The sequence below is a fragment of the Chelmon rostratus genome, chromosome 24 (assembly GCF_017976325.1).
Source record: "Chelmon rostratus isolate fCheRos1 chromosome 24, fCheRos1.pri, whole genome shotgun sequence".
Classification (NCBI taxonomy): domain Eukaryota; kingdom Metazoa; phylum Chordata; class Actinopteri; order Chaetodontiformes; family Chaetodontidae; genus Chelmon; species Chelmon rostratus.
This window is the reverse complement of record NC_055681.1, coordinates 9,939,811-9,964,580: the sequence shown is the minus strand read 5'-3', so window position 1 is coordinate 9,964,580 and position 24,770 is coordinate 9,939,811. Positions and strand designations below refer to the sequence as shown.

General features: G+C 46.2%; 1 protein-coding gene and 1 long non-coding RNA gene across 3 annotated transcripts in view; one reads left to right on the top strand and one right to left on the bottom strand.

The window, feature by feature from the left end:
• The window catches only part of LOC121627239, a 33,383-nt gene that overhangs the window by 5,067 nt on the left and 3,546 nt on the right, over positions 1-24,770 (top strand). Inside the window, exon 4 of the long non-coding RNA XR_006008015.1 lies at positions 15,271-15,395. This is a non-coding gene — a long non-coding RNA (uncharacterized LOC121627239). The remainder of the gene's footprint in view (positions 1-15,270; positions 15,396-24,770) is intronic.
• LOC121627235 (peripheral plasma membrane protein CASK-like) overlaps positions 8,111-24,770 on the bottom strand; it is a 42,984-nt gene continuing 26,324 nt past the window's right edge. Inside the window, exons 11-27 of one of the 2 annotated variants that reach the window (XM_041966024.1) lie at positions 23,548-23,669; positions 23,267-23,344; positions 23,005-23,085; positions 21,380-21,568; positions 20,663-20,741; positions 19,327-19,412; positions 17,843-17,911; positions 17,676-17,744; positions 17,377-17,412; positions 16,805-16,843; positions 16,247-16,443; positions 15,212-15,327; positions 14,020-14,100; positions 11,877-11,957; positions 11,417-11,619; positions 10,693-10,776; positions 8,111-9,871 (exon numbers count right to left, since the gene is read on the bottom strand). In XM_041966024.1, coding sequence (XP_041821958.1) covers positions 9,695-9,871; positions 10,693-10,776; positions 11,417-11,619; positions 11,877-11,957; positions 14,020-14,100; positions 15,212-15,327; positions 16,247-16,443; positions 16,805-16,843; positions 17,377-17,412; positions 17,676-17,744; positions 17,843-17,911; positions 19,327-19,412; positions 20,663-20,741; positions 21,380-21,568; positions 23,005-23,085; positions 23,267-23,344; positions 23,548-23,669 — 1,787 coding nt within the window. In that variant the 3' untranslated portion in view covers positions 8,111-9,694. The remainder of the gene's footprint in view (positions 9,872-10,692; positions 10,777-11,416; positions 11,620-11,876; positions 11,958-14,019; positions 14,101-15,211; positions 15,328-16,246; positions 16,444-16,804; positions 16,844-17,376; positions 17,413-17,675; positions 17,745-17,842; positions 17,912-19,326; positions 19,413-20,662; positions 20,742-21,379; positions 21,569-23,004; positions 23,086-23,266; positions 23,345-23,547; positions 23,670-24,770) is intronic. The other variant, XM_041966025.1, reaches the window with a different exon arrangement.

Sequence of the window (24,770 nt, the reverse complement as noted above, 5' to 3'; positions counted from 1 at the left end):
AGGGTTATTATATTTCACATATATTCATGTCCCCTTGCCTCAGGGTAATGCTGGTTCCTCCCTGCTGTTGTTTGATGGGGTGCAGTTGTGAGTGTGACGAAGAGTCTGATGTAAACGTAGAGTGTAGACTGTGTTTGCCTTGTTAAACACAACTGTTTCAAGATGGTGTCAATGTCGCAGAAGCCCAGAGTGACTGGAGAACTACCCATCCAGAAAATGATGAAATGAAAACAACTGGTATCAGATTCACCTGGAATACATCTCTGCAAACATGTCTTGTTGCATCCGCGTTTCACTTAATTTCAATTTTCATGACATTTGTTGATGTCACTGAGCATTTTGAAATGCGGTAGAGCCGAAGCCTTAATTTTGAAAGCAGAATCAGAGAACATCCAGTTTCACTCTGGCTGTCTGTTGCTAGCTTGATGCAACCTCCAAATCGGCTTATTGTAGGCTAATAAGGCAAATCAGGGCTTGCCCAAGACACAGAGGGGCCCTGAGCAAGACTTTTTTGGGGGCCCTTGCCTCATTGTGTATATGCATGAAACATCAATCGCCTGTGTGTTTTGCACAGGAGCACCATGTGTTTGTTTCTAATGACTGCAGCAGACCACAACGGAGCTGAGTGAGGGAGTGAGGGAATCTCAGAGGTCTAATTTGAGATATTTGGAATGAGTTTGGCATGTTATCAGAGGAAGAGAGCGGCGGGTAGGCAAAGTCCTGTTTGTCTCGTCCAGCAGGTGGGTTTCAGAAAGCAGGGCATACTCCTGTTGAAGAAGTGGAAGCATGTTTCCACTTCTGAAAATCAGAATCGTGCTATCGTTACCTTAGAACGAGTGCGTTGCACCACCTTGTTTCTGAGAGAGCACCGTTGACATTTTTAGTGACCACGGTGGGGAAGTGTTGCAACATCACTCATATATGGCACTAAATCCTACGGACTGCTTTTAAATTCTTTGCACAGGTTGACTTCAGCCTGTCTCTGCTTGCCTGTTGCCTGTTAGAGCCACAAATGGATTACATGCTAGCAGCTTTTACAGTTCGAGTAATCTTGCCCACAGGTCACAAGTGGGGGCAATACGGCCCTGAAATAATCTCATGATAGCTCAGTATTTCCGTAATAATGATATTGTTCTATCTGAACGATATCACAAGATATGAAGTCTGAATAGAACTTCAGAACTTCTGTGATGCTGCACTGAAACAGTGGAGTTTGTGTGTTCGGTTCAGAGCTCACAATAGCTGCTGAGATCCCCTTGCACTCAATTGGGGGGTGCTTCTGCTTGTGGTGGTGAAATGAGTTCGTTTTAGAGCCCCCTTCTGTTGTTACAGTTGAGTCACTCTTCTCACATATAGGGTCTGACCTTTGCAACCAAATCATGTTTGTACTCCTGTAGTAGCTCCCTCGTGTTACGCTGGCTTTTAGCCACACTCGTCGTTGGAACATTGCCTTTATCACAATATGTTTTTAGTTTTTTTTATATTATACAAATTATGGTGAATGATATGTGTCAGACCCCTTGTTACAAGTCACCAGTGTCTGTCAGAGTACCCTTGTGCAGAAAGGCTCATCGACTGTTGTTAGATTGTACGGTTGTAATCCAAAAGTTTCTCATGAATGTTTCAGATGTCTGAAACTAAATTTCATGTGCTTTTTCTAACTGCTCCAATCTGAGTAAGAAATGACCTGTTAATTCACAGTTAATGAAATACCAAAAGGAACCATAGGAAACATACTCTGGAGCTTGTTTTCAAGTGGTTAACGAGCAGATTTGTTACTTCTTAATTTTCGTTGAAATGTTAGTACGAAAGAAAGGGAATTTTTGTGCCGTTTGAGTGACGCAGTGTTGTCTCGTTAGTTTCAGTTTAGCTTCAGTTGAGGTGAAATCATCTCGTCTGCTGATAGTCTGGGCTCGTGAAAGCCTTTGAAAAGTTCACCTGTGGTTTGTTTTTGTGGTTTTGTGAAAGGCGTCAAGGTTCAGCCAGCAGCGAGAATGTCAATTCTAAATTCAATAATCTACTTATTCCGTCTGTGAAAGTCGTAAAGGTTCATTAACGTAGCATGCTCATATTCAGTGCTAGAAAGAAATACATGATAACATTTAGCTGGTGTGTGATCAGGCAGTGGTTCAGAAATGCCTGCTGGAGTGTGACCATGCACGGCCTGGTAGGAAATAACATGAATTTGAAGGGAACGTCAAGTCAAGCAGAAATGTTTGAGAAAAAACTGAAGAAATGTGAGATTATTGTCTGGTGTTTAGCAACAGAATTGTCTACTTTTTGTGAAATCGTTGGACAGCAAAGTTTTCTGGCACTGAACGTAATCACATCCGATGAGTCGTTTTTTTTCTCATACAGTGTTGAGTTGAAATCCGTTTCCTCAGCCATAGGTTTCAAAGCAGGAGAGTGACACGAGCATAAAAGGAAAGCTTCCCCCAGCGTGTAATTACCTGACAAGGCCAGACGTTTCTCCTTGTGGGGAAACTGTTTCTATAGTAACAAATTGTTGCAGAAAACACGCGTGTCAATTCAGCCCAAGAACAAATCGTGATGATTCTCCAAAGGTCATTCCAGGACATAAAAGGGATAAATTTAATGCAGAATTCTGAAGGACTGAGACGCTTTTCATCAAACTTTTTGCTAATGATCCTTTACTGTATTTCTCAGGGTTGTTTATAAAGAGTTTCATTCACCGCCAGGGCCTTTCACACCTTTTCAGTTGCACTTAAACAAGCTCCAATGCCGAGAAAAGCCTTGAGTCATAACAGAGAGAGAGCGAGATCTCCTTTTGTTACAGTTTTGTCTTTATATTCAGTTTGTGAGAACAGGACCTTGTGTTGAAACACGCAGTGCTCAAACTAAGAGAGAAATGTATGATGCAGCCCAATCTGAGACAATTGTGGCTTACCACCAGAGCTGCTGTGACTGATCTGCTCGCTGATATATTGCATTACCTACTTTGTGCGCTGCAAACACACTCGGTATGTGCATGTAGACAAGTAGACTGCAACGTGAGACATTACCGTTAATTGCAAAGGCTCCTCAGCAGTTTTTGGTACCTTCTTTTCGTCAGTCTGTTCAAAGTAGTGGACTCTATTAAAATGTGGAGGACAGAAGTTGTGGAAGAAAAGAAATACTCATATCATCACATCTGTGTTTTTTTTCTGAGCTGATTTTTGCACAGCATTGAACTCAAAAACAGCCTCGATTCAGCAGCTGCAAACCAGGGTTTAGGTTATCCGGTACTTACTGTTCATTTACAGAGGAAGTATTCTCAAATGTGTCACATTTAAATAGGTCAGGTCTTTAATGTCCCATGAAAGCAATTCCCTCAATGCATTAACATTGGCTAAAATGTGATGTGCTCATACATAGCATTAAAGAAAAAACTAATCTTTTTTTGGTCATTTGTATGTACGTTTGTTTCACCGTGGCTTAATTTTTTTCCTAAAGCGCGCTCGGATCGAACGCCGTACCCTGCCGCAGCACCATAACGGCAAACAGCAGCGACTGAGAGGATGCTGAAATCTTTCAGGACACGTGGGTGGAAATCCTGCTGCAACCCTCTAAAAAGTTCATGTTTACAGTGGCCCGCACAACAGGCTCACGATCCAAACACGCCACCAAATCCATAATGCACTACCTCAAGGTTTTGCAGGGGTCCTCACAGTCCCCCCGACCGAAACATCGTCAGGATGATCAGGGCCCGTATTCCTAAAGATTCTAAGAATCCTTTCAGAGAGCTCCTATCTTAACCTAAAAATTCCAAGCAAGGAGTCTTAGCTTAGGAGTGATTCCAGAACACTCTCAGAGAACTCTGAGCAAGGAGCGGACAGAAACTCCTATCTTAGTGAGGTTGACGCCCGTTGCTAGGGATGAGTCATCATTTCAAACGCTGTGATTGGTTGATCCCAAATGTTAGATAAAGGGATGGTGTTTAGCTCAGTTGGTAGAGCAATCCTATCTTGCATGTCATTCGCCCTCTTTCTGCCTCCCGTTTCCTGTCTCTCTCTCAACAGTTCTGTCAATTAACGGCCAAAAAGCCCAAAAAATATACTTAAAAAAAAAAAAAAAGCCAGATAAAAAATATACTTTTGGTGATAATGGTTAGGTTAGGTACTTAATCATAGAATTTGACCGTTTTCCCTTTTTGTTATGTGGGAACTGTTAAAAGATGGAAATACAAAAGTAGAATTTAAAAAAATAGTGATGAAATGTGCCATTTTTTACTGAATGACTTTTGGAAATCGGGTCATCTTTGACTCCCTTTGCTCTTCTTAAAAACCGCTTGGGAGGGAAAAATAATAATAACAAATGATACTTGCAAAATCCCCCAGCTGTATAATGCAGAAAATATATTTCTATATACACATACGTACATATACATATATTCCATTCATAATTGCTCAAATCTTTAGGAAAATATGCATTGATTCATAGATTTGGATTTACAATTTGTTCTGGTTTCTGATGCATGTAGTGTGATGAATTGTTCCTCAGTCCATGTAACAATAAATAGAAATGGACAAAATGGCAGAGAATATGACCAGAAGGAGCTAGTATGACAGAATGTATGACAGACGTAAACATGGAAAGTACGTAAATAAGAATGCATCATGGTATAGGTAATTATCTTCATTTAGACCATGGAGTATACCGTGTTTCAACTGGTCTGATGCTTGCCAGAACAGATTTACAGTTTTAGCTTTAGCCAACAGCCTGGTTAATTATGTTTAAGAGGTATGGCAGATTTGTTTTCTCTGACTTTTCACCAGCTTGTCCCCAGAGGGTTTGTGTGAAATGAGGCCTTTGATAAATAACCAACAGCTTATTTAGCAGCCACAGTCTTTGGAGAGGCGTTCTCAGTTATGACTTGACTTCAGTATTGTTTTTGCGCGTAGATGTTTCAGTCTTTGTTATTCAGTAGTTCACTCTGTATGATAGCTCGTGTCATTTTTGCATTAGGACATATTTTATTGGCCTGGGAATGCTCTTATGGACAAAATAGAGGAGCCTATAGCTCCCTATACATTATGTAGTTTGGTTTTAGTTCACATGTTGCCTTAGAAGTTGCCTGCATTTTAAGTGCTTGTTTCATGTGACATTTAGTGGGGATAAAAGCTTAAAAAAAAAAGTTTCTTTTTAATGTCACGGACATTGAATGAAATTCTTTCTGGAGGAGAGTTAGAAGGATGTATGTATGTATGTAATAATGTAAATGTCTCCCACCAGCTTAACATCCAAAACGATGACATGTACTCTAAAGGAAGGATTAGATGTGTTTTTGCGTTACAGGCGTTATTATTATTGTAGCTCAGACACCAGAGTGAAGAGAATGCTTCCAACATCCAGTGAATCAAAACAACACAACCACCAGACAGAGGTTCACGAGCGGCTGCCGACCTCTCATCATATCGCAGGATTTCCTGCTCTCTCAGCTAAGAGCAACCAATTCATAACTGTTGGAGCAAGCAGTGACTTATCTGGGCTTCAGAGCCAGAGCACAAACACACCACAAGAAAAAACAACGGTTTGCCGTGAAGCGAAGCCCCGAGAGGAGCCAGCAAACTGCCTGGTCCATTTAGCGCCAAGTCATTCCGTCAGGCCCGTGCATCTGTCTCTTGAGGTAAAACATCAGTCACCCATCAGCTCGACGCACCTCACGAGACCGATCGGTTCAGCTTCGGACACAAGGACAGCAGGCAGCACGTCGCAGCTGTCAGGGGAAGGCGTTCATCTCCAAACTGCCAGCTGTTCAGGATTGTTGAAAAATGTCCCGTTTTAACCGATGACCATGTTTTAAGAGCGACAATGACCTTGGAGAAACTAGGAATAGATCCAGGAGTCTGAATTGTCTCTGGAACAAGAAATGCTGCTGGGTTCTTGCCATGTGAGACGCGTAATTGCAAAGAACAATTGGATTCGCGCTCGTGTTATTTATGAAAAGCAGCCGGTCAGATCATTGCATAACGGTGGATAAGTGGACTGTCAGTCCAGTCTGATCGTCTAGCATGTGTCTGTGCTCCCCATTTGGACATTTTACGCCTCTGTGTTCCGCTTTGAAGTCCACACCACAGCAAAATGAAACATCCCAGTCTCATCTGGGCATCGCCAGCCCTCACTACTATGTCCTCGTCATTATTTTTCACCAGGCTCACTGAGGTGCCGGCTCCCACGTGGAACCACGCGAATTAGCCAAGAAGCGCGCTTTCTTTCGATTGTCTTTTTTTTTTTTTTTTTATTTAACTCTGAGGTTGATCCTCCATCATCTACAGCTGCCGCTCCCCAGCACCAGATCCGTTGTTGCCCCCGTCCCAACCTGTTTGAAATATGTTGCTGGCATCAAGTCAGCATAAAAAGATATTTACAAAAATGAACTAAGTTGATGAGGAGAAACATGAAATCTATTGGCTTTGTACTGTTTTCAGTTGAGTGTATGTGAAAAAGGATTAGCAAGTTATCACACTGTGTTTCATTAATGTTTCACGCAGCGTCCCAACTTTATTGAAATGAGTGTTGTATGAACAGTGCGGCCTACATCTGCGCCCTCTCGGTCTCTGTCAGTTTCTGTTGCCACCTGCCTTCCCAGCCTGTTGTGATCACGACTATCTCCGACTGTCAGGCTGCTTGTCGCCGCCCTGTTTCTCAAACACTAACCAAATAAACCACAGTTTACCGCCACTGCTCGACATCTGACCGTTTGATCTCAGAGTTGCGAAAGAAAAACCAATATAGAAACCAGTTCATCCATTGTTGTTGTTCAGTGCACCTAAATGGCAGAGAAACACATTTGATGTCATTTATAGGGCTGGACAGCAGAATGTAGTTTGTGCAGCATTCAGTAATTAGACAGAAAATAATAAACTGTTGACAGCGAGGTCTGTGGATTGTCCAGAGAAGTCGGGACAGTTGTTATTATAGATATGTTAACGTCATTTCTCATGCTTTCAGCACCACCAATGAAATTTCTTTCCCCTCTGAGGTGGCTGTCACTAGAAGTAAGTGACAAAGGGTTGTTTAGCTTGTGTGATTATGTATTGTAAATGTTTTTTTCACCCTAGAAACCTTGCGGCTTGCAGGGTGTAAGGGTGTTTTGGCTTGTGGTTGCGCTTCCTGATCGCGGTGTCCTGTTTAAACGAGACAGTTGAAATGTTGCACACTACACGGCCCTTGTCGTGCAGGTTCTTTCAGCACATCACGTCACGGTCTGAGGCGCTGGCCTGCGGGCAGATAGTCAATGTGTCATGGTTGAGCAGACCTCAGTCTTTCGATCTCGGTGCGAGTCTGACATTGTTTGTGTGCCTGTTTTTAAAAGCGGACTTATTTTTGGTCTTTGCGCTCTCCAGTTTGAACAGATTCTACCGAGGCTTTGCAATCCTCTTTTAATGACCAGACACTCGCGTCTCCTTGAAAAGTATCTCAAATCAATACAGATGCAGAAAGAAATCGGTTTATTAGGCTTTCCCGCGCTACTTAACCGGGGCCCGGCGGCCGTTTGAGCTCTATTTTGACACGAGGATATAAATGTGTTTTCAAAGGAGGCCGGTGTACAAAGTGCACTTGTGACTACAAACAATGCAATGTTGTATTATTTATGAGGGGAATGTGATTTTCTATAGACCTTCATTACGCTTTGCCCGCGGCCACGACATTGAATATCGAGTACATTTTCACAGGCGCGTCTACGCGAGCGTCTCATTAAATTTCAGATCATCAAGAAAACCGACAGACCAACGTTCACTCGTTAAAACGAGACAGATGCAAAAATGTCCAGACTTTGTTTTGCCAACAGTCTTTTTTTGAAAGCAGTTCCGCTGTGTGTGAGAACCCCGTAGGACTTGTAGTCCAAAAGTATTATGGCCACATATGAATAGCACACCCGCAAACCGACACACACACACACACCCATCAGAGAAGAAAGGGAAGGAGGACGAGGCAGTTTACTTTAAACACGTAAAAGGAAATATATATTTTTTTAAAAATGAAATAACAAAAAAGAACAACATGTCATACAGAAGAGCTGCTTTTGTCATTTTGTAATTTACACAGGACTAGAAATGAAAACACTATACCTGAAGTGGAACAACAGCAGCCACACCAGACGGTAGAAAGGATGGACGACTTTCCTCTGTCATTCGTTGTTGTGTTTTTTTTTTTTTTTTTTTTTTTGTCCCCCCAAGACCCTTCAAGCAATGTGCCTGCATACGGAGTTACTGTCGGCGGGGCAACATTGTACCACTTTAGGTAAAGCATGAAGAGGTTATGTCACATACAGAGCTTCTTTTGAGGATTAATATACACTGGCTCTTGGTAATTCACTCGTATGACGCACCATTGAAACATTTACACACAAAATTTAGAGTTATTTTCTCTCCCTCAAAACAAGAATACTCGTCGATATTTTTATAGACAACAGTTAACAGTTCCAAAACGGTGGCTCTAGGATCGGATTCGTCCCACCTCCGCGAGGCCCTCGCCTTCCACAGACATTCCCACGAACACCGGAACGAGCGCGGCTCGCCGTTTGAGTGCGAGGAAAGAGGAAAACGGTTGTCGTGGTTGTCTGCCTGGCAGAAACCAGGGGTGTGCATAGGTGTTACCAACTTCCTCCCCGAGGCTCTGACGAGGCAGTTTTTTTGTCTTTTTTCTTTTTTTTGCTCCTTTCTGGTTTTTGTCTTGTCTTTGTGATTTTTTTTTTGTTGTTCTTTTTTTTTTGCCTTCCAGTTCAGGAACCACATTCGGCGGCGCCCCAAGTGCTTTTTCAGAGCCGATCGCGCTCCAAGAACGATGTACGGAGGCAGAGGGGTACGGCCAGAAGAGAGCAGGCAGACCAAAAGCAAAGGGCGAGGTGACGAGATGCGGCGCACCTCTCCTTCATTGTCCATTTTGTGCAAACTGAGATGTAAACAAAGACTGTCAGAGGTTGAGAAGGGAAGCACGGTACAACGGGCTACAGCGACACACAGAAAGACAGCGTAGAGGGATGCAGTGTGCTCCTTCAACAAACTGACAGGCACGGAGGGCCAGCGAAATCAAGGAAGGGAGGGGTGGACGAGGGAGAAAGAAACTGCCGAGTTTCCTGTGCTTTTTGCTTCACTCCAACTCTCGTCGGGAGCCGAGGGAGACGCTCTTCGCCACCGCGGCAGCTTCTAATGTGCTTCAGAGTTCGGCCCGTTTGTCACGGGGGCCGAGGGGACGTTTGAGGGGAGGACGCAGAGTACCACGAGTGCCTTGAAAGGTCAACACACACACACACACACACACACAGGCACCCACACGAGACTGCTTTACGGTCATGCTCGCTATTGCCTTTCCAACGTTACCACCCATCCGTCGATTACAAAAGAAAAGTACAAAATATCTACCACGCTGCCCCTCCACTCCCCACCCTTGAACTATGTAAGGACAGAACCATATTCACTATTTTTTGAATCATTTATATATATATGTATATATGTACACAACAATATGCCTTTGAGGCTGTTGCAAAAAAGGGGGTAGGGGCAGGACGAAGCGCCTGTCCGTCCGTCAGTCAGTCGAGCTTCTTCATTTCCCTCTTTTTCAACAGCAGTTTATGTACAGAAACGGACGAATCCGACGAGAGAGACGCGATTCGAGGGGATCCCGACCAAAGCGCAGCATCCGCGCCGGATCGGAGGCAAAGGGGTCGGGGCGCCGAGCCGTCGAGGGTACGTCAGTAGACCCAGGAGACGGGCACCCACTGAGGAGAGGTGGACACCAGGTCCACGGCCTCCTCCAGCAGCCGGATGGTGTCGTCGATCTCATTGTTGACGACGGTCTGGTCGAAGTAGTGAGCGTAGGTCCGCTGCAGCATCTCCGATTCCTTCTGGAGCCGCTGAAGAGAGTCATCCTGAGGGTGCGACGGAGGAAAAAGAGACTGGTTTCAGTGAGAGTTTTGCGCCCGCTCTGCATTACGTGCGTGTTTGAAACAAAGCCTGAACACAATCTTTGTTTTTTCGTTTCGTGACGTTATTGTCACGCAACAGTCGGTAGCTAGCTGGGCAGCTGTCAGCGGCCGAACGAGCAAAAATGCAGCGCCACTTTCATACCTTGTATTTAGACAACTATTGAGAAAAACTGAATTTCTATGTCTTTTAATACTAAATAGGCAGCCAATGCAGGCGTTAGGTTGACGGCCCCAAACTGTCCAGGATACAGGAAGGAGAGGGAAAGAGAACGAAAGAGGCAGAGCGGAGGCAACAGAGATGAGGGCGCACGCACGAGGTAGCATCACAAATGAAGACGGACCATTGAGAGAGCACACAACGAAGAGGATTATTAGAGGGATTAGAGGATTTAAAGGGGAATGAAGAGGAACGAGAGCGGACAGAGCTGCACTACTACTACTACTACTGGTGCTACACAAACACAGAGGGCAGAAGCACCTTTCTACACTTTCCAAACAAGCTCACGTCACACCACTGAAGCAGTACTTACAGGCAGTTTTCTGCACCACTTTGGAACCTTGAGCGTGAACGAGCATAGGCACGGCAAAGGAAACAGAAACATGCTTAAAGCATACAGGGCACATGCAGCGAGAGAAACGTTGCGCCAAACCAAAAGGAAGACAGAAACAGAAACAAACTGAACGAGAGTCAGTACGTGCATATACAGCAGAGCGGAACAAGCTGCACAAGCCGGACGAAATGAGAAAAGCAGCGGCAACGGTACCTCGGTCATGCCCGGGGCGACGGTGGGAGCCGCGATGAAGACGACGTAGGGAGCAAACTCTGCCGTCCTGAGGATCTTCAGCGCCTGAGGAGAGAGACAGGAGTATTTAATTTCAGCAGTTTTCGGATCCCCACCGGCCAGCCAACTGGAAGGAAATACTTGAAATGTGTGCAAAAGTACAGTAATAAGGAAATGAAGTGTTTCAACCAGAAGTGAGGTGCACAACACCATGATCTACATAGAGAAAAAAATAGAAGAATTTTTCACACAATGTAAATTGTTTCCGCCAACTAAGAAACCAGAAAATAATTCACATTTGTAAATCACCCCTCACATCGTTATCAGAGTGACAACAATGAGTAGAACAGAGTCGACGTCAACGGGGGCACGAGCGACGCATTAGAAAACGTTGGTTGCAGTGAACGACCGTCGTTCTTTCTGGTTTTGATTGCGTCCAACAGCGCGCAAATTTGAAAAGACAGAAGGTCGTGACTTGTTTTTCACACACGAAACCCGTGCGGTTAGCAGTCTTCCATTATTCTTATATCTGCGTATGTAACAGATGCTCTCTAATGGACTTTTGTACATTGCGACTCGTGTTTGCGAATGTGGCTAAATATGTTTGGACGAATATGTTTGGTGAATTTAGTAAGCTGGAAATAGCGGTGCAAAAGTAAGGGCATGTTTGAAAAGGACTTTTTCAACCCCCTAAATCCTTTGTTACCTGCGGTTCAACATCCAAGATGGAGATCATGCCCTGAGAATGAATCTGCCTGATGGTCTCCAGCCTGGTTCCGTACATGGCGTCCTCGTGGCTGCCGTACTCCAGGTAGTCGTTGTTGCTGATGTCCTGCATCATCTGGTCGTGAGACACAAAGTAGTAGTTCTTGCCGTTCTCCTCGTCCTTCTTAGGAGGCCGAGTCGTGTCTGAGCGGAGAGAGGGACAGTCGGGAAGAGGGACAGAGACAAAAAAAAAAGGCATCAAAGCGAGATTCACATGACAAAGCGGCCACATCCATCAACCCTTAGAAGGAGACCTGTCGAGTTTCGGCGACGTCTGTCTTCCGACCACGTTACGTAACGAAAGTAAGGTTGTCTTTGTAAGGCCGGGGTGTACAGATTTTTCAGAGCGACACACGCAGGCAGCCGAAGCTGCGTCGTCACACCAGCGAGCGCGTACTTACGAGGGATGGGGTAGGCGAAGCGGTCAGGATGTTTGGTAATGAGCGTGTTCTTGATGTGCCTCCTGCCAACTCCATGGGCACCTGAATGAAAGGAGAGACAGAGAATTAGACAACATGTCAAATTTGACGGAGCCGCTCGACACACGCCTCGAGGATTATGTGGCGTTTGTCCTCTGAAATGTTTGCGTCGCGGAGCTGCGGCGGAAGCATACGAGCGTAGGAGTTGAGAGAACAGCGGCAATAACCTTCCGCAGGACCACCAGAACAAAGGAAGACAGGAGTTTGGTGTCAGTCAGAGCGCTTAGTGCTTCAGAGCTGCGGATGAAGTTTGAAATGTGTTTTTGGATGTGAAAAGTGTGAATTTAGTCCTCCGTTTGTTCTAGCAGACTGTCCACGGCTGCGATGTTTGACAGCGTGAAAGGAGAAGCAGAACTCAATCAATGTTCTTAATGCATAAGAGATTGTCACAAAACCACTGTAAAGTTGCACTTTAAAAGAGCGGAGTTGCCGACTACGGATTTAGCGGCGTCCAAGGCGGTCACAGCGGCGTATTGCTGTCATCCAATTGTCTTTGAGTTTCCTTTGCCTATCCTCCTACTCGTCCTCTGTTGCGCTCCTGATGTTTTCTGTATTTGACGGTGAATTTTAAGTGGAGATTGTTTTGTGTGCGCGTGTCCTGTAGACATTGTTTTCCATACTCTGTTGAAGTTCAAAGATAATACACTTTGAGTTTGGTCAGTTGAAAAAACAACAGGAAATTGACAGTCTGCAAGGATGTTAAAATCTGTAATGGGGTTTACCATAAGAATCCAAATTTAGGAGGAATAGTTTCTAAGGATCGAGTACAACAGTTTCAGTCTGTCACATGTTTTAAAGCGGTCGAAATGCCGAAAAGGCGTCGCTAGGGTGTTTTTTTTTTGTCGAATCGATAATGCGAAAGCGTTCATAAGCGTTCTCCAAAGCGGTCTTCGTCTGATCTTCCATCCCTGGGGAACTAGCGGCATTGTCCTTCTTGTGCGACAGCGGTCACAAAGGTCACCTCACGCTATCAATTTGGTGATAATTTCTCCTCATTTTCAGGTGTGTTGTTGACATTCCACAGAGTTAGCACGCGTGCATGTGCCTTCACAGCTACGACAGGGCACGCAGAGATGCCTCGACGGTCCATCGGTTCTTAGTAAGCGTGTGTATTAGAGCAGAAAAGTACAGTAGAATGCACTTTGGTATGTGTGTAAAGGTGAAGTATTTCCAAGTGGATTCAAATCATAGTTTGAATTAGTAAAAATAATAATAGTAACAACACGATTAATAAAAGAAAAAAAAAAGACATGTTTGGAGTAAAAGTGAAGTAGAGTTTAGGAAGCTCTATTGGACAGCAAGTGCCGCGAGGTACTCGTGTATATTGTTTGCCGTCGGGACATAGGCCAAGTGTTTATTTGCAGGTGTTAGGGTTAGGGAATTAGCCATTTGAGCGTAGCACATCTGGGTACAGCAAAGCACATCTATCCAAGGCATACGTCATCATTGAGTTTTTTTCCCCAGTTTTCTCACAGCAACGGCCAGCGCGTGTGCCTACCTAGTAGTTGTTTGGTAACAGATGTTAAGATCCAACCGGGAGAAGGCCGTACCCAGCGTGGAGTCAAAGTGAAACTTGTATGAAAATTGTGTTTGATTTCACTTGTACGTTGAACGGAACATTAGCACATTTGATACAAAATACGAGGTCTACGTTTGAATCGCAAAGCGTACTTGAAGTAGTGTCATTGTAGCCCACTTGGATTTAATCCCAGTGAAGTTTGACTGTTGTCTAAGCGTCACGATATAGAGGCGCAATAAGCGACACACGAATAGTTCCAGCGAAGGACAACGGAAGCGTACTATGAAACGGTGCGGATCCAAGGAGGAGTTTGCCAATTGAAATAAGTCCCTTTAAAGGTGTCCTCCGAAGTAGGTCGTGTAATCGTGCCACAGAGGACCGAGGCAAACAGTAAGACAGATAACGGCACAGAGCGTCTGTTTTTCCGGTCAATCCAATTAATCCAACAGCGCAAGAGGAGACGGCGTAGCGATCCGGGTTAGGGAGCAAAGCGGTCGGGCTGTCATCTGTCCTCGGGCCACGCAGGCCTAGGACCGGCAGACTCACCGAGCAAAACCAGCGTTTTCCTCTTGAACGACGGCAGTTTGACGACTTCTTCGTACGTCACCAGATCTAGTTGGTCAAACACTGCAAAAGAGAGAAGGGCAAAGTTAGCGAGGAATGAGCCGTGAAGGGGCTGACACGGCAGACCGCGTGTGTGTGTGCGCGTCTTACACGGGAGTGTTAATGATAAGTGCAGTAGTTTACTAAGTGTGTTTTTCAAGGCAATGATGTGCTTATGTCGTAAGATGAGTGTTGGGCCGTTGTATCTGCGCGTCTTAGTTTCAAGCGAGCATCCACACGCCTATATCATCATACTAATGCAAAGACTACATCGATCCATCAAAGCTGAGCTAAGGTTGAACGAGAGGGGAGGTGAGCAACGGCAAGGGAAATGAGATGAGCACTAGTTTCAACATTCAGTTTCCGTGGCTTTAATCTGATGCATTTGGGATGTTTGTTTGGAGGCGAGTTGTTGGAAGATGATGCTATAATGTTCATGTGCCGGTGGAAAGTGGAGCAGGTTGAGGATGCATTGGAAGTAGGGTGTTGGCATGAAGCAGGTGCAGCTGGACAAACAGGGTGAAGCGAAGGTGAGTAGCGGGCAGTCACGTTACAGCGAAGGAGCTATTAGGAGGAGGAGGAGGAAAAAGGCCAGAAGCCGGACGGCAGCTGTCTGGAGTTACTTACATGCAGCCATGTCATTGGGTAAGAGACAGCATGAAATCGGGACAAAGGGTGGGAGCGTAAGGGTTAATCAATAGACAGCATTAAAAAGACACATTGAAGTGAAAGCACATCAGAAGACGGGTCAACACAAACAGGCACCGCTGTTAGTTAGCAAAACAGGAGGCCAACGGAGACGGTGGCAGGAGAGGTGTGCGAGGAGAGAGAGAGAAAGAGAGAGACCGAGACATGCGGCACTTTAACACAAAGGACACAAGAAACATTGCAAGAAAGCCTGCTGCTTTTTCCCAGGCTTTAAGCACAACAATTTGACGCCACGAGGCTCCAAAAGCAACAGCCTTCCCGAATGGGCAGTAAGGCGATTCAAATGTGGCAGCCCCGTGTCGAGCAGTCATTTGAGAACTGATTTGTTGCTTTCTTACTTTGGTCTTTTCCCACGTTTGGGAGAGCACGTACTAGGCGAGCTGTTGAAAGTAACATTAGCAGGGGTCGGGCTCGGTCGTGGGCTTACCTGCATTGTGCTTGGCCAGATACTTGTCTTTATACTGTTTCTTCTTTTTGCCAAACCAGGTACAACTGGCCTGCTGTTCCTGCTTGGTCTTCTCCATGGCTATACAGGCCACACGCCTGCAAAGAAGAAGTTTGCCCATCAGTCACTGACAGGGTGTGGCACAGAAGATTGAGCATTGCTATAGGTATGAGTGCCTTGGTCTCTCTCTCTCTCTGTGTGTGTGTGTGTCTACATGCATGCATGTGTGCCTGGTTGTTTGTTTGTTAGCACTGTCCACCTTCCCCTCCACTTTCACCTGCACCTTCTGTGTTTGTAACATTTAAGTACAGATATGCTTAACTAAAAGCTCAGTCATTTGCACTCACTATTTACATTTTTGTATATTTCAGCTGCTGTTGGTAGATGTAATTGTTTATGGTATTAGTATATTTTAATTTCAGGTATATTTTTAGCGCATGTATGTGTTTTTCATCTGCATGTTAGTCTATTTTATTCTAGTGTCTAACCCTTGTATTATGTTTCTTATATTTCTTAATGTTTTTAACATGGGGGTTGCAATGCAAATGTCCTAGACATGTTATGTTATGCTCAGTGACAATAAAGATGATTTAGAATCTTGCTTTGGTGCACACATCCAGGGACATGGTTGAGTTGACCATGTCAGTGGTCATGATTAGTAGGTCATTGGGCTTGGTGTTAGTGCAAAGTGTGAACCCTAATACGTGTGTGTGTGTATAGGGAGTGTCCAAAGTGAGCCTGGTCACATGTTTGAATAAGAGAGGTGATTAGGCACATCAAGAGTGGGGTAGATGGCTTTGGTAATTGTATTTTGAAAAGCTTCACTTCCTGCGCAGCCGGCGTGGGCGGGGAGCGCAGCGTGGCGCCGGCGGGCAGGTAGAGCACGGGGTGGTCTCGGCGGCGCCCCCGCTGAGACCACCCCGCGCTCGACCGCGCGTCGCCGAACCCGCCCACGCCGGCTAAGGCCTTGGAACACAGCTGCGCACACAACCACTCTTGCTCATCCATTCTACTCGCCACTCCTGCAGCTCGGGGGAGGGGATGAGTCCCGCTGTGCCATTCTTTGTGTTCTCCAGCTTCCCCTGCCACCAGTTGTGGTCGTCCTTGGAAATGATCTGAATGATGTCGCCCACTCGGAAGCGAATGCCAGCCTCCTTGCACGGGATCAGGTCATCTTTGGCCGGGTCATACTCAAACTGGGCACGCACATATATCTGGAGAGGGGCACACAAAACATGTTCAGACAAACAAACAAACACGAACTTAGCCAAACGCATTACATGGGGTTCAATAAGATGGGTCCAGCTGCTACAAGACACTGACTGCAACTAAACCAAGTACTGACACAAGCAATGCTGTGGATGGATCTCATCTACACTGTACAAAACACACAAACACAGTACAGGGAAAAGCCAGCATACATTCCAACACAGGAAAAGCCTCAAATTGGGGACTGAATTCGGAACAATGACGTCTTCGTGCCAAATGCCCACATTCTATCCTATCCTGTCCTGTCCTTTTTTCGGGGGGGGGGGGGGTACACTTCTACAAAGGGAGCACTGCAACACATCTTACCTTCATGGACAATTTCTCCTTGATAGCACATCTTGAGATCTATGGAGTTGAGAGCATCACACACACACACACCCTTACACATATATCATGCATTACAAAACATTGGGGAGCACAAACAAAACACCCATGCTCAATCTATCTTTAGCATGCTTGCAATGCACTTTCTGTGTGCACACGTGGAACGTCTCAGAGCGCAACAAACACGCTGTCAAACACACCTACGTCAGACACACGAAAGAGGGCCTTGTGAGGGCCCTCACATTTTCGCACAAACTAAGTAAACCTGTCCGCAAAACTGCACTGCGCTAACATGGTGTAGCTCTCGGGACTGGGAAAATGTCACCTCTTTAGCTACCCGTGTCTGCTGTGTTATCTACTGCTACGCTGAATTTCTTTCCCTTGTTCCGGTGGGACCGAAGCAGTCCAAACATACAGCGGCACATTCGACGTTCGGACTTTGTGTCCGTTCCAGTCACGCTGTGTGTTCGGGCTTACTTTGTCTCATCCAGAGGCAGAGGGAAGAGCGTACTGTCAAAGTCCACCTTGGGACAGAAAACACAAAAACATCTTACCAGGCGTCCTTTGGGCTGGATCGTTGATGGCAGGTCCTAATTGGAATGACACAATCAACAGTACAGCCATTAGCTTCCACTTCCTTTGGAATTAAGTTGCTTGGGGCTCTTTTCACACTTACTTACTTACTAACTAACTAACTGACTGACCCTACTTAGCACATTAGCAACATCACAACTGATACTGCTTCGTATTGACATCAAACACACCGCATTTCAGGTCAACCTGCGTACGTCGCTTTTACCCTCAACTACACTGTGTCACAGTGAATGCGATGAAGACGCGAGCGCAAACTTACCAAGATGGAGCTCGTGACGCTAGCGTGACCATTGGCGGGGGACTGTCGGGACAAATCCGGTGACTCTTTCTGCAAAACGACAGACAATGTCAACAATTGAACCCCCCTTCACCTTCCTATACTCTTAGCTACAATCAATGCATTGCTGGGGTGCCAGGGGTCCTTACCTCGCACGACATGGACTGTGACCGGTAGCTGGGTACTATCTTGAACGTGATGCTACCCCTCATCTCCCTCTGTGAAACAAACAAAACACGGCCGTGTTATGCCGGTGTCACGTGGAAACCGTACCAAAAAAGAATAGCCGCTGTGGTGCCCCCATGATGTGATGAGCAGTCTGGCCCGAGTCTCGTTGGAAGCCTCTTTGAAGCTCAACTGATTGGAAAATCGGCACACCTGCCGACTGTGCTGAGGTGACTTAAGGCCCTCTGCGGCAAGCAAGCTTCTCTTCTCCTCACCGGCCTCTGTGAGGGCACCGCTGTTCAGCTTCCTATGATCGTGTTTTCTTGACTTCCCTTTTGCTTATATTTGCAAACTTACAATACACACATTTCACCCTTGCGCATCACACACCATTTGTTTGACTCATTAACGCACCCCGTGCTTCATTATTTTGTTTACTCGTTCAATTGGAATTTACTCTCTGATTAATAAAATGTGGTTCAAACAGTGCACAATGCTCTTGTCTCCCTTTCTGGTGGTGACTGCGTGAGCTGGATCGTGACACCAAATCTGTGCTTTTGCACCTGATCCGCATTCTTTGCTACCACGTGTTTCACGTGTCGCACGTAGCGCTGTCTTTAGGGCCAAGCGACAAAAATGACATGGGGAAATCGTGCCCTCGATACGGGTGGTGTTAGAAACTAAAGAGTTCATTTCCCCTCTGCTCCACAAGTTGGTTTAAAGGGCAGTGATTGACAGGTCCACTACCTGTCAATCGCTACCTCCCCTATAAGTACAGGCATGGATATCTATTGTTTTGCAAGATCATTATAACCCGATCGCACATGTTATTTGGGGTGTTTTTTTGAGCAATCGCACATGTTATTTGGAGTGGTTTTTTGAGTCGCGTTTAGGGCCTCGGGAGTGGGGATGCTACCTCGGCAGTATAGCTGCTGTTGGTGACGTGGACTGAGCTTCTTCTGTTTTTTTTCTTCTCTTTGTCCTTAAACAAATGCGACCGTGTGTTTGGAATTGTTTCAATTCAAGTTTTATTTATTGATGAGGATTAGATTTATTGACTAAGCTAATAAGGTAAGTGGATGATGACTGGATTTCACTTGTTTATTGTCACGCTAATTCAAAGTTTGACTAAATATTATTTGAATCGTACACATTTCACAAGTTATTGCTGGAAGGTTTTTTTGGGATATATTTTACATTAGACAAGATGTTGGACTTCTGTTTTCTGCCTTTACAGAACCATTGGTAGCCATCATTAGCAATCGTCCAGCTGTCACAGATTCCCAATTCCTGCAACGGAAAATAAACTAAAAATTTGAGTGCCACTTTGTTCCTGTGTGGTCTGTGTGGCTCCAGTAAGAACCTTAAATCCCCAACAGCTGGGATACCGTAAATGGCAGAGCGCCTCGCCGCACGCTCCGAAAAATGGAAAGTCTAGAAAGGATTAAGTCGCATCTGAGTCGCTTACCAGCATCTTTTGAAGCTGTTCCACCGTCTGATTGGCCACGCTGATGCCGTTGATCTCTCGGATCTCGTCTCCTACGTGCAGAGTACCTGTGGAGGACAAATGTCAATTCGTAAACGCTGTGGAGGAAGTCCTGTGAAACTGACTCGTGATCGGTCTGGTTCCGTTGCCGTCTCCAAGCCTGCTTCGCTATCTGCTCGCCTTCGCTCAAATCGTGTCTACGTTCGATGTGCGCCAGACACAGTGCGACCCTTGTCAAAGGATGTTTCGCTTGGTCCGCTTACGCTGTGAGACCCCGTAAGCGGACCGAGCGAAACAAAGTGCCCATCTACTCAAAGTGCGTTTGTACCCTCTTTGGTCATCTAAACGGGACGTATCTTCTGCAAAGTTCTATGACGTGACAACTCTGTTGTTTTCATCTGTTTTCCTGAACACAACTCACAAAGATCGTTTGGATGTCAAGGGGTTTGGATTTCACTTCAAATCCCTCCTCTCAAATGTCTATCTCTGCTGACTTCGAGCAACAGCGTAGCACGTTATCTGGTAGCCTTTTCTGCGTACGGCTAAACTAGTCGTCTGAACTACTCCGCCGACACTTCTGGACGTTCAGATGCCAGGTTACGTCTGTAGACTAAAGACAAACCGATCTGATCTATTGTTAGAAGTGTCAATTCGGGTGCCCTTATGATTACACACATACGGCAATTGTGTACTGTAAACACGTGTCTGGCCATTTACGTTGTCCTTGTGGCAGTTCGCTCACTATAACTTATGCGCAAAATTTATTCCTGTACGCCTGCACATTGAACAAAAATGTCACGCGCTCATACGTGGTCTCTTTTCCTAACGTATGCACATTCCTTGATTCGTTACTCTGCTCTAATTGTAGGACCGCGTAAAGTGAAATACACCAATCCTAAGGCTCTCTCGTTCTACGCGCCTGTGACCTACTGCTCGACTTACTTTATTTCACCTGGAGCGACGCAAATAGAACGTGGGATTTCACACATTGTGACAATATACACATACTTGCACATGCATGCGCACTCGCGCACCTTACCGTGACAGATTTGGTTCTGGTCTGACTGAACTTTGGACTCTATTATTCACCAGACACGACAGCCTACCGGCATACGCTTTTGCCATGGACTTGTTCGTTTGGACTGTCTTCAAATTCAGAAACGACATGTTCCGCGCTCTTCTAGTGCGAAAACTCTTTAACGCGTTCGCTCCTACGATCGGGCCTCGATGGGGATCCGGCTGTACTGTCCCGCTGTGGTCAGTCGCTCCACGTACGTTTACCTTGGCTTTCTAGACCGTTTTTAACATGGATGCGTACCTTGTCGATGAATCATTCCACCGTGCATGATTCGGGCCACGATGCAGTGGTTCAGGTCATTCATTTTCAGAGTGATGCCCTAGAAGACAAACACACAGGTGCTGTCACACCCTTACTCCAACCGCATCAGCTTTCCTACTCTGCTCTTGCTACTTACTGCGCAGAAAGATTGAGGAAAATGCTAGCCCTGCTCTTCTCTTTTACTTCACTTCAGTTTCTCTTGTACTTTACAATGCGCATGTCTAACACCGTTCTCACTTTACCTCTGTATTCATGTTCTTGCTAAAAGGAATGCTGTGTTCTGCTGCTTCACCACAATTTCCTATCAATCACCTTCACTATGAAGCACTGACAAGAAGTGGTGAATCAATTTACATCTGCATTTCACAGCATTTTCTTGAACAACTTCAAAACACTGTCATGGAACATATATCAACAATTAAACTACTTTCACAAAACAACACAGTCAGCACATCTCTTCAACCCTAACAACAATATAGTGGAACTATATGCAACAGAACACATTAATGTCATATATGTGTGTTTCTATATGTATATCACACACACACACACACACACACACATACATATGTACACACACACACACACACACACACAAACACACACATAGGTTGCTATATACATGAGAGAGAGAGAGAGCAACAGCGACATATTTACTAATCCAGACAGATACAGATTCCATTTCTATCGACGCACCATCGGCTCGTCTGTGTTCTTCTGAAACTGGACCAGGCGAACCCTGGTCACGTTCTCCAAGTCCATGTCTCCGTTGGTGCTGTCTGGGGAGTCTCCGTTTAGATATGGCGAAGTGGGAGGTGGGGTCACCCTCAGCGCCTCATCGCTGTACACCTCGTGTGCCACCACGTCGTGGGTCTGCAGCAGAGCCTACAGTAAACACACACAGTCGCCCGTGTCAAATCCCACATCGAGCGGCACTTCATCTCCTGCGTCCCTGTTCCATCTCCGTGGGAAACTGCTAGGAAACGAGCCCCTCAACACCTTCCTACCCACCGGGACCGCGCTTTTTAGAGGCATTGACCGCAGTCCGCGCTTGTTTTGACTGGCTGAAATGTTGACAAAACGCGCTCGGACTCTTGACCGCCTTCTCTGACAGACCTGCAAAAACTAGACGACAAACATCTCCCGTGTGAAGCGCTCCGACGTCCCGCAAACTCTTACTACCTGAACGCCTGGAGCTGAACGTGCGGGATCTGTGTGTTTGTGTGACAGCCCGCGGCTCCCGTGTTAGAAAGAGTGTGGCTTACGTTAATCCTCTTTCGCCGCTAATCGTGTTACTGACACAGTGTGTTTGTGCTAACTCGTCCACTGCCGCGTTTGCCAAATGATGCGTCTGCGGACGGCGACGTCTTCCCTGATCGTGCCTGACAGTCGTGGACTCTGTAAACTGCTGCTGCTTGAGGCTTACGGTGAACAACTGAAAACAAGAACTGCACACAAAAGAGCTTCAAAAAGGCATCCGCAATGGACTCTAATGAGCATTTTGCATGGAATACGTACACAGAAAGGACCATGTGCCTCGTTCACAACTACCAAAACAAACAACGCTTCCTCGTCGCTACCTCGTAAATGAAGCCGTGCGCTATGCCGGAAAACATTTGCGGTGACGGAATTGACGTGCCTTTCTTCCCGTGTGCTCGGCAAACGGCTGCGCGGCAGGACTAATCCGGCCGGTCAGGTCAGGGAGCGACGCGGGATAATTGGATTAAACTGAACCTGAGACGTGACGGCACCACTCGCTGTGTCGGCGTAGGGAGAAGCCTTGGCTTTTTTTCCCCCCCACATCTGACTTCTGTCACCCTACGCTGAGAAAGCAACGAGACAGCTAAAGAACAAAACTACTTGACTTCACTGAAAATGAAACTGCAGCTGCAAAGCTCCCACCGTGTTATGTCCACTGGCCGAATGGTTTCTGTGGTTATTCGTGCGTGATGTCCTTCCTAATTATTCTTCTCGTCTAGGGTCCCGCAACTCTCTGACAAATGCATTGCTGTGGACAGTGAACCCAAAAGTCGCTGAATGCAGGCCGAAGCACCCCCCGTGCACCTTTCCTCATTGTCTCTCCCGCCCGCTCTAACGCTTCTGTGTCCCTTCTTCTTCCTCTGCGCGTGCTCGTCCCAGCCCCGGGTGTTAAGCGGCTTTGTGGCCGAGGGGTTCGTGCGGATTGTTTGAAGAACCCGACTTCTGTCGCCTTAGCTGCTAAACTCTCCCACGCCCGTGAGCGCGCTCTCTGTGCGTGGGGCCCAAAGGATCTGGATGAAAACTGGCCGTGTTGCTGTGTCGTCTTTAAATATGCCACCCACCATAAAGTGTGGTTGTGTGAGGATCCTTCGGAGCTCCTTGGCCTCCATGTTCTCCGGATAACACGAGATGGTTTCCAGGACCTGGTCGAGAAAAGCAAACAACAGGTGTGAATTTGGATTCTGCTCCTGCGGTACGTTTGTACTCAATGTGGCATGAGTGATTCTCTTCAAAGCCGCGTCAAGGACACCCCGGGCTGTGAAGGTCTGTTCTTATCTCTAATTGGCCTTTTGCTTTTGTGACCGTGAACGGTCGCTTCCTCACCTCTTTGGCTCTCTGCACTCCGTCGCTTGGAGGATTTCTGATCTGGGGGGACGACCTGGTGTTGATTTTGTCGTACAGCTGAAATGAAAAATCACAATGTATTGTTAGGCCCTCGCCGATCGTACCGTTACGCCGTTTCACCGCAATCCCGGTTCAAACAACCAAACCGTGGTGTGGGACAGTCACGAGCCACGTGGAGGACGTGTACTGCGTGGGGCTGACTCTTAGCGGCCGCTTTGCCGGGACAGAGCAACGGGGTTCTGACGGTGTGTTGGACTCACGTCTAACAGGGTGTGGAGGTGCTGATCCTGGAACACGCTGTGGAGGAAGTCCATGTCTTTCTCGCTGCAGTCCGTCAATGCGTGAATCTCCTCCAGACTGTCCAAGACCTGGGACACTGCCCCTGTACGCGCACACCAACGAGTTAAACACACAAATACACTCCATCGCCAGGACACACGTACGCTCACGAGTACATCCACCGAGCAGTCTCTGCAAACATTCCACACGGCGATGCAAAAAATGCAAACAAACACAGAACGTGACGTACGCAAACACGCTACCTCTTACGCATACGTAAACAGGCAAACACAACGGAAAGAAAACCACAAATACCACGTACGACACCAAAAAACTGGACAATGACACACATCGCCACAGACGACACGGAACACGTACAAACACTCAGAACGATGTAACCCCAAGTACCTGCTGCATCGCCCACACATGCAGCAAAACCAGAGAAACAGCGGTACATGGCATCAATACAACATCAGAAGAAAGTCACTTCAGAAAGTCACAGTGTGGATGATGGGTTAGGATACGCCCCAGAAATAAAAGCCTCTCAACACATTAACACACTACATTGAAAAACAAAAAGACGATGCGCTGGAACGTGAAAAGAAAGAATTTGAATCTGATGCATTACTTTGAAGCCCAGACATTGGTGTCACGTCGAAAGTGGATCCTTTCCACCAGTGATACATTCGTAGGAAATCGTAATACATCAAATTCAAACTCCTCACGAGGAACTGTCATCGTTCCCTTCTTAAACTATTTCCAGGTGAGCCTCGACTCTACGGTGCTTCTGAACCTTCGGGCCGTTCGTCGACTGACCGGTGAATTTGGGAGGGCTGGCCGAGGTGATTTTGTCCGGCTTCCATTCATAGCGTTAAAAATTATTAACAACACTTGAAAAACTAGCCCTGGAATGCTACGCGAAAGATGGATATGCAGAAACAAATCCCTATTCCAAACATGGTGCATTCTGACCCGAGAATGGCTTTGGACTAAAGAACGTAATAGATTTGAGATTCCCCTATTACGGTGAGGCATGAAAGACATATGGCAAAAAAAAACAACATGCTATCTAAGCTGTGGAGCACTTTGGGAAAACCTTGTTACACGTCTGTTTACATGCATCGTAGCGCTCTAAATAGAGAGACCAATTTTCAACCGATTGCTTCTTGGATTTTCAGACCTATGCGCCGACATTTGCTTTGTC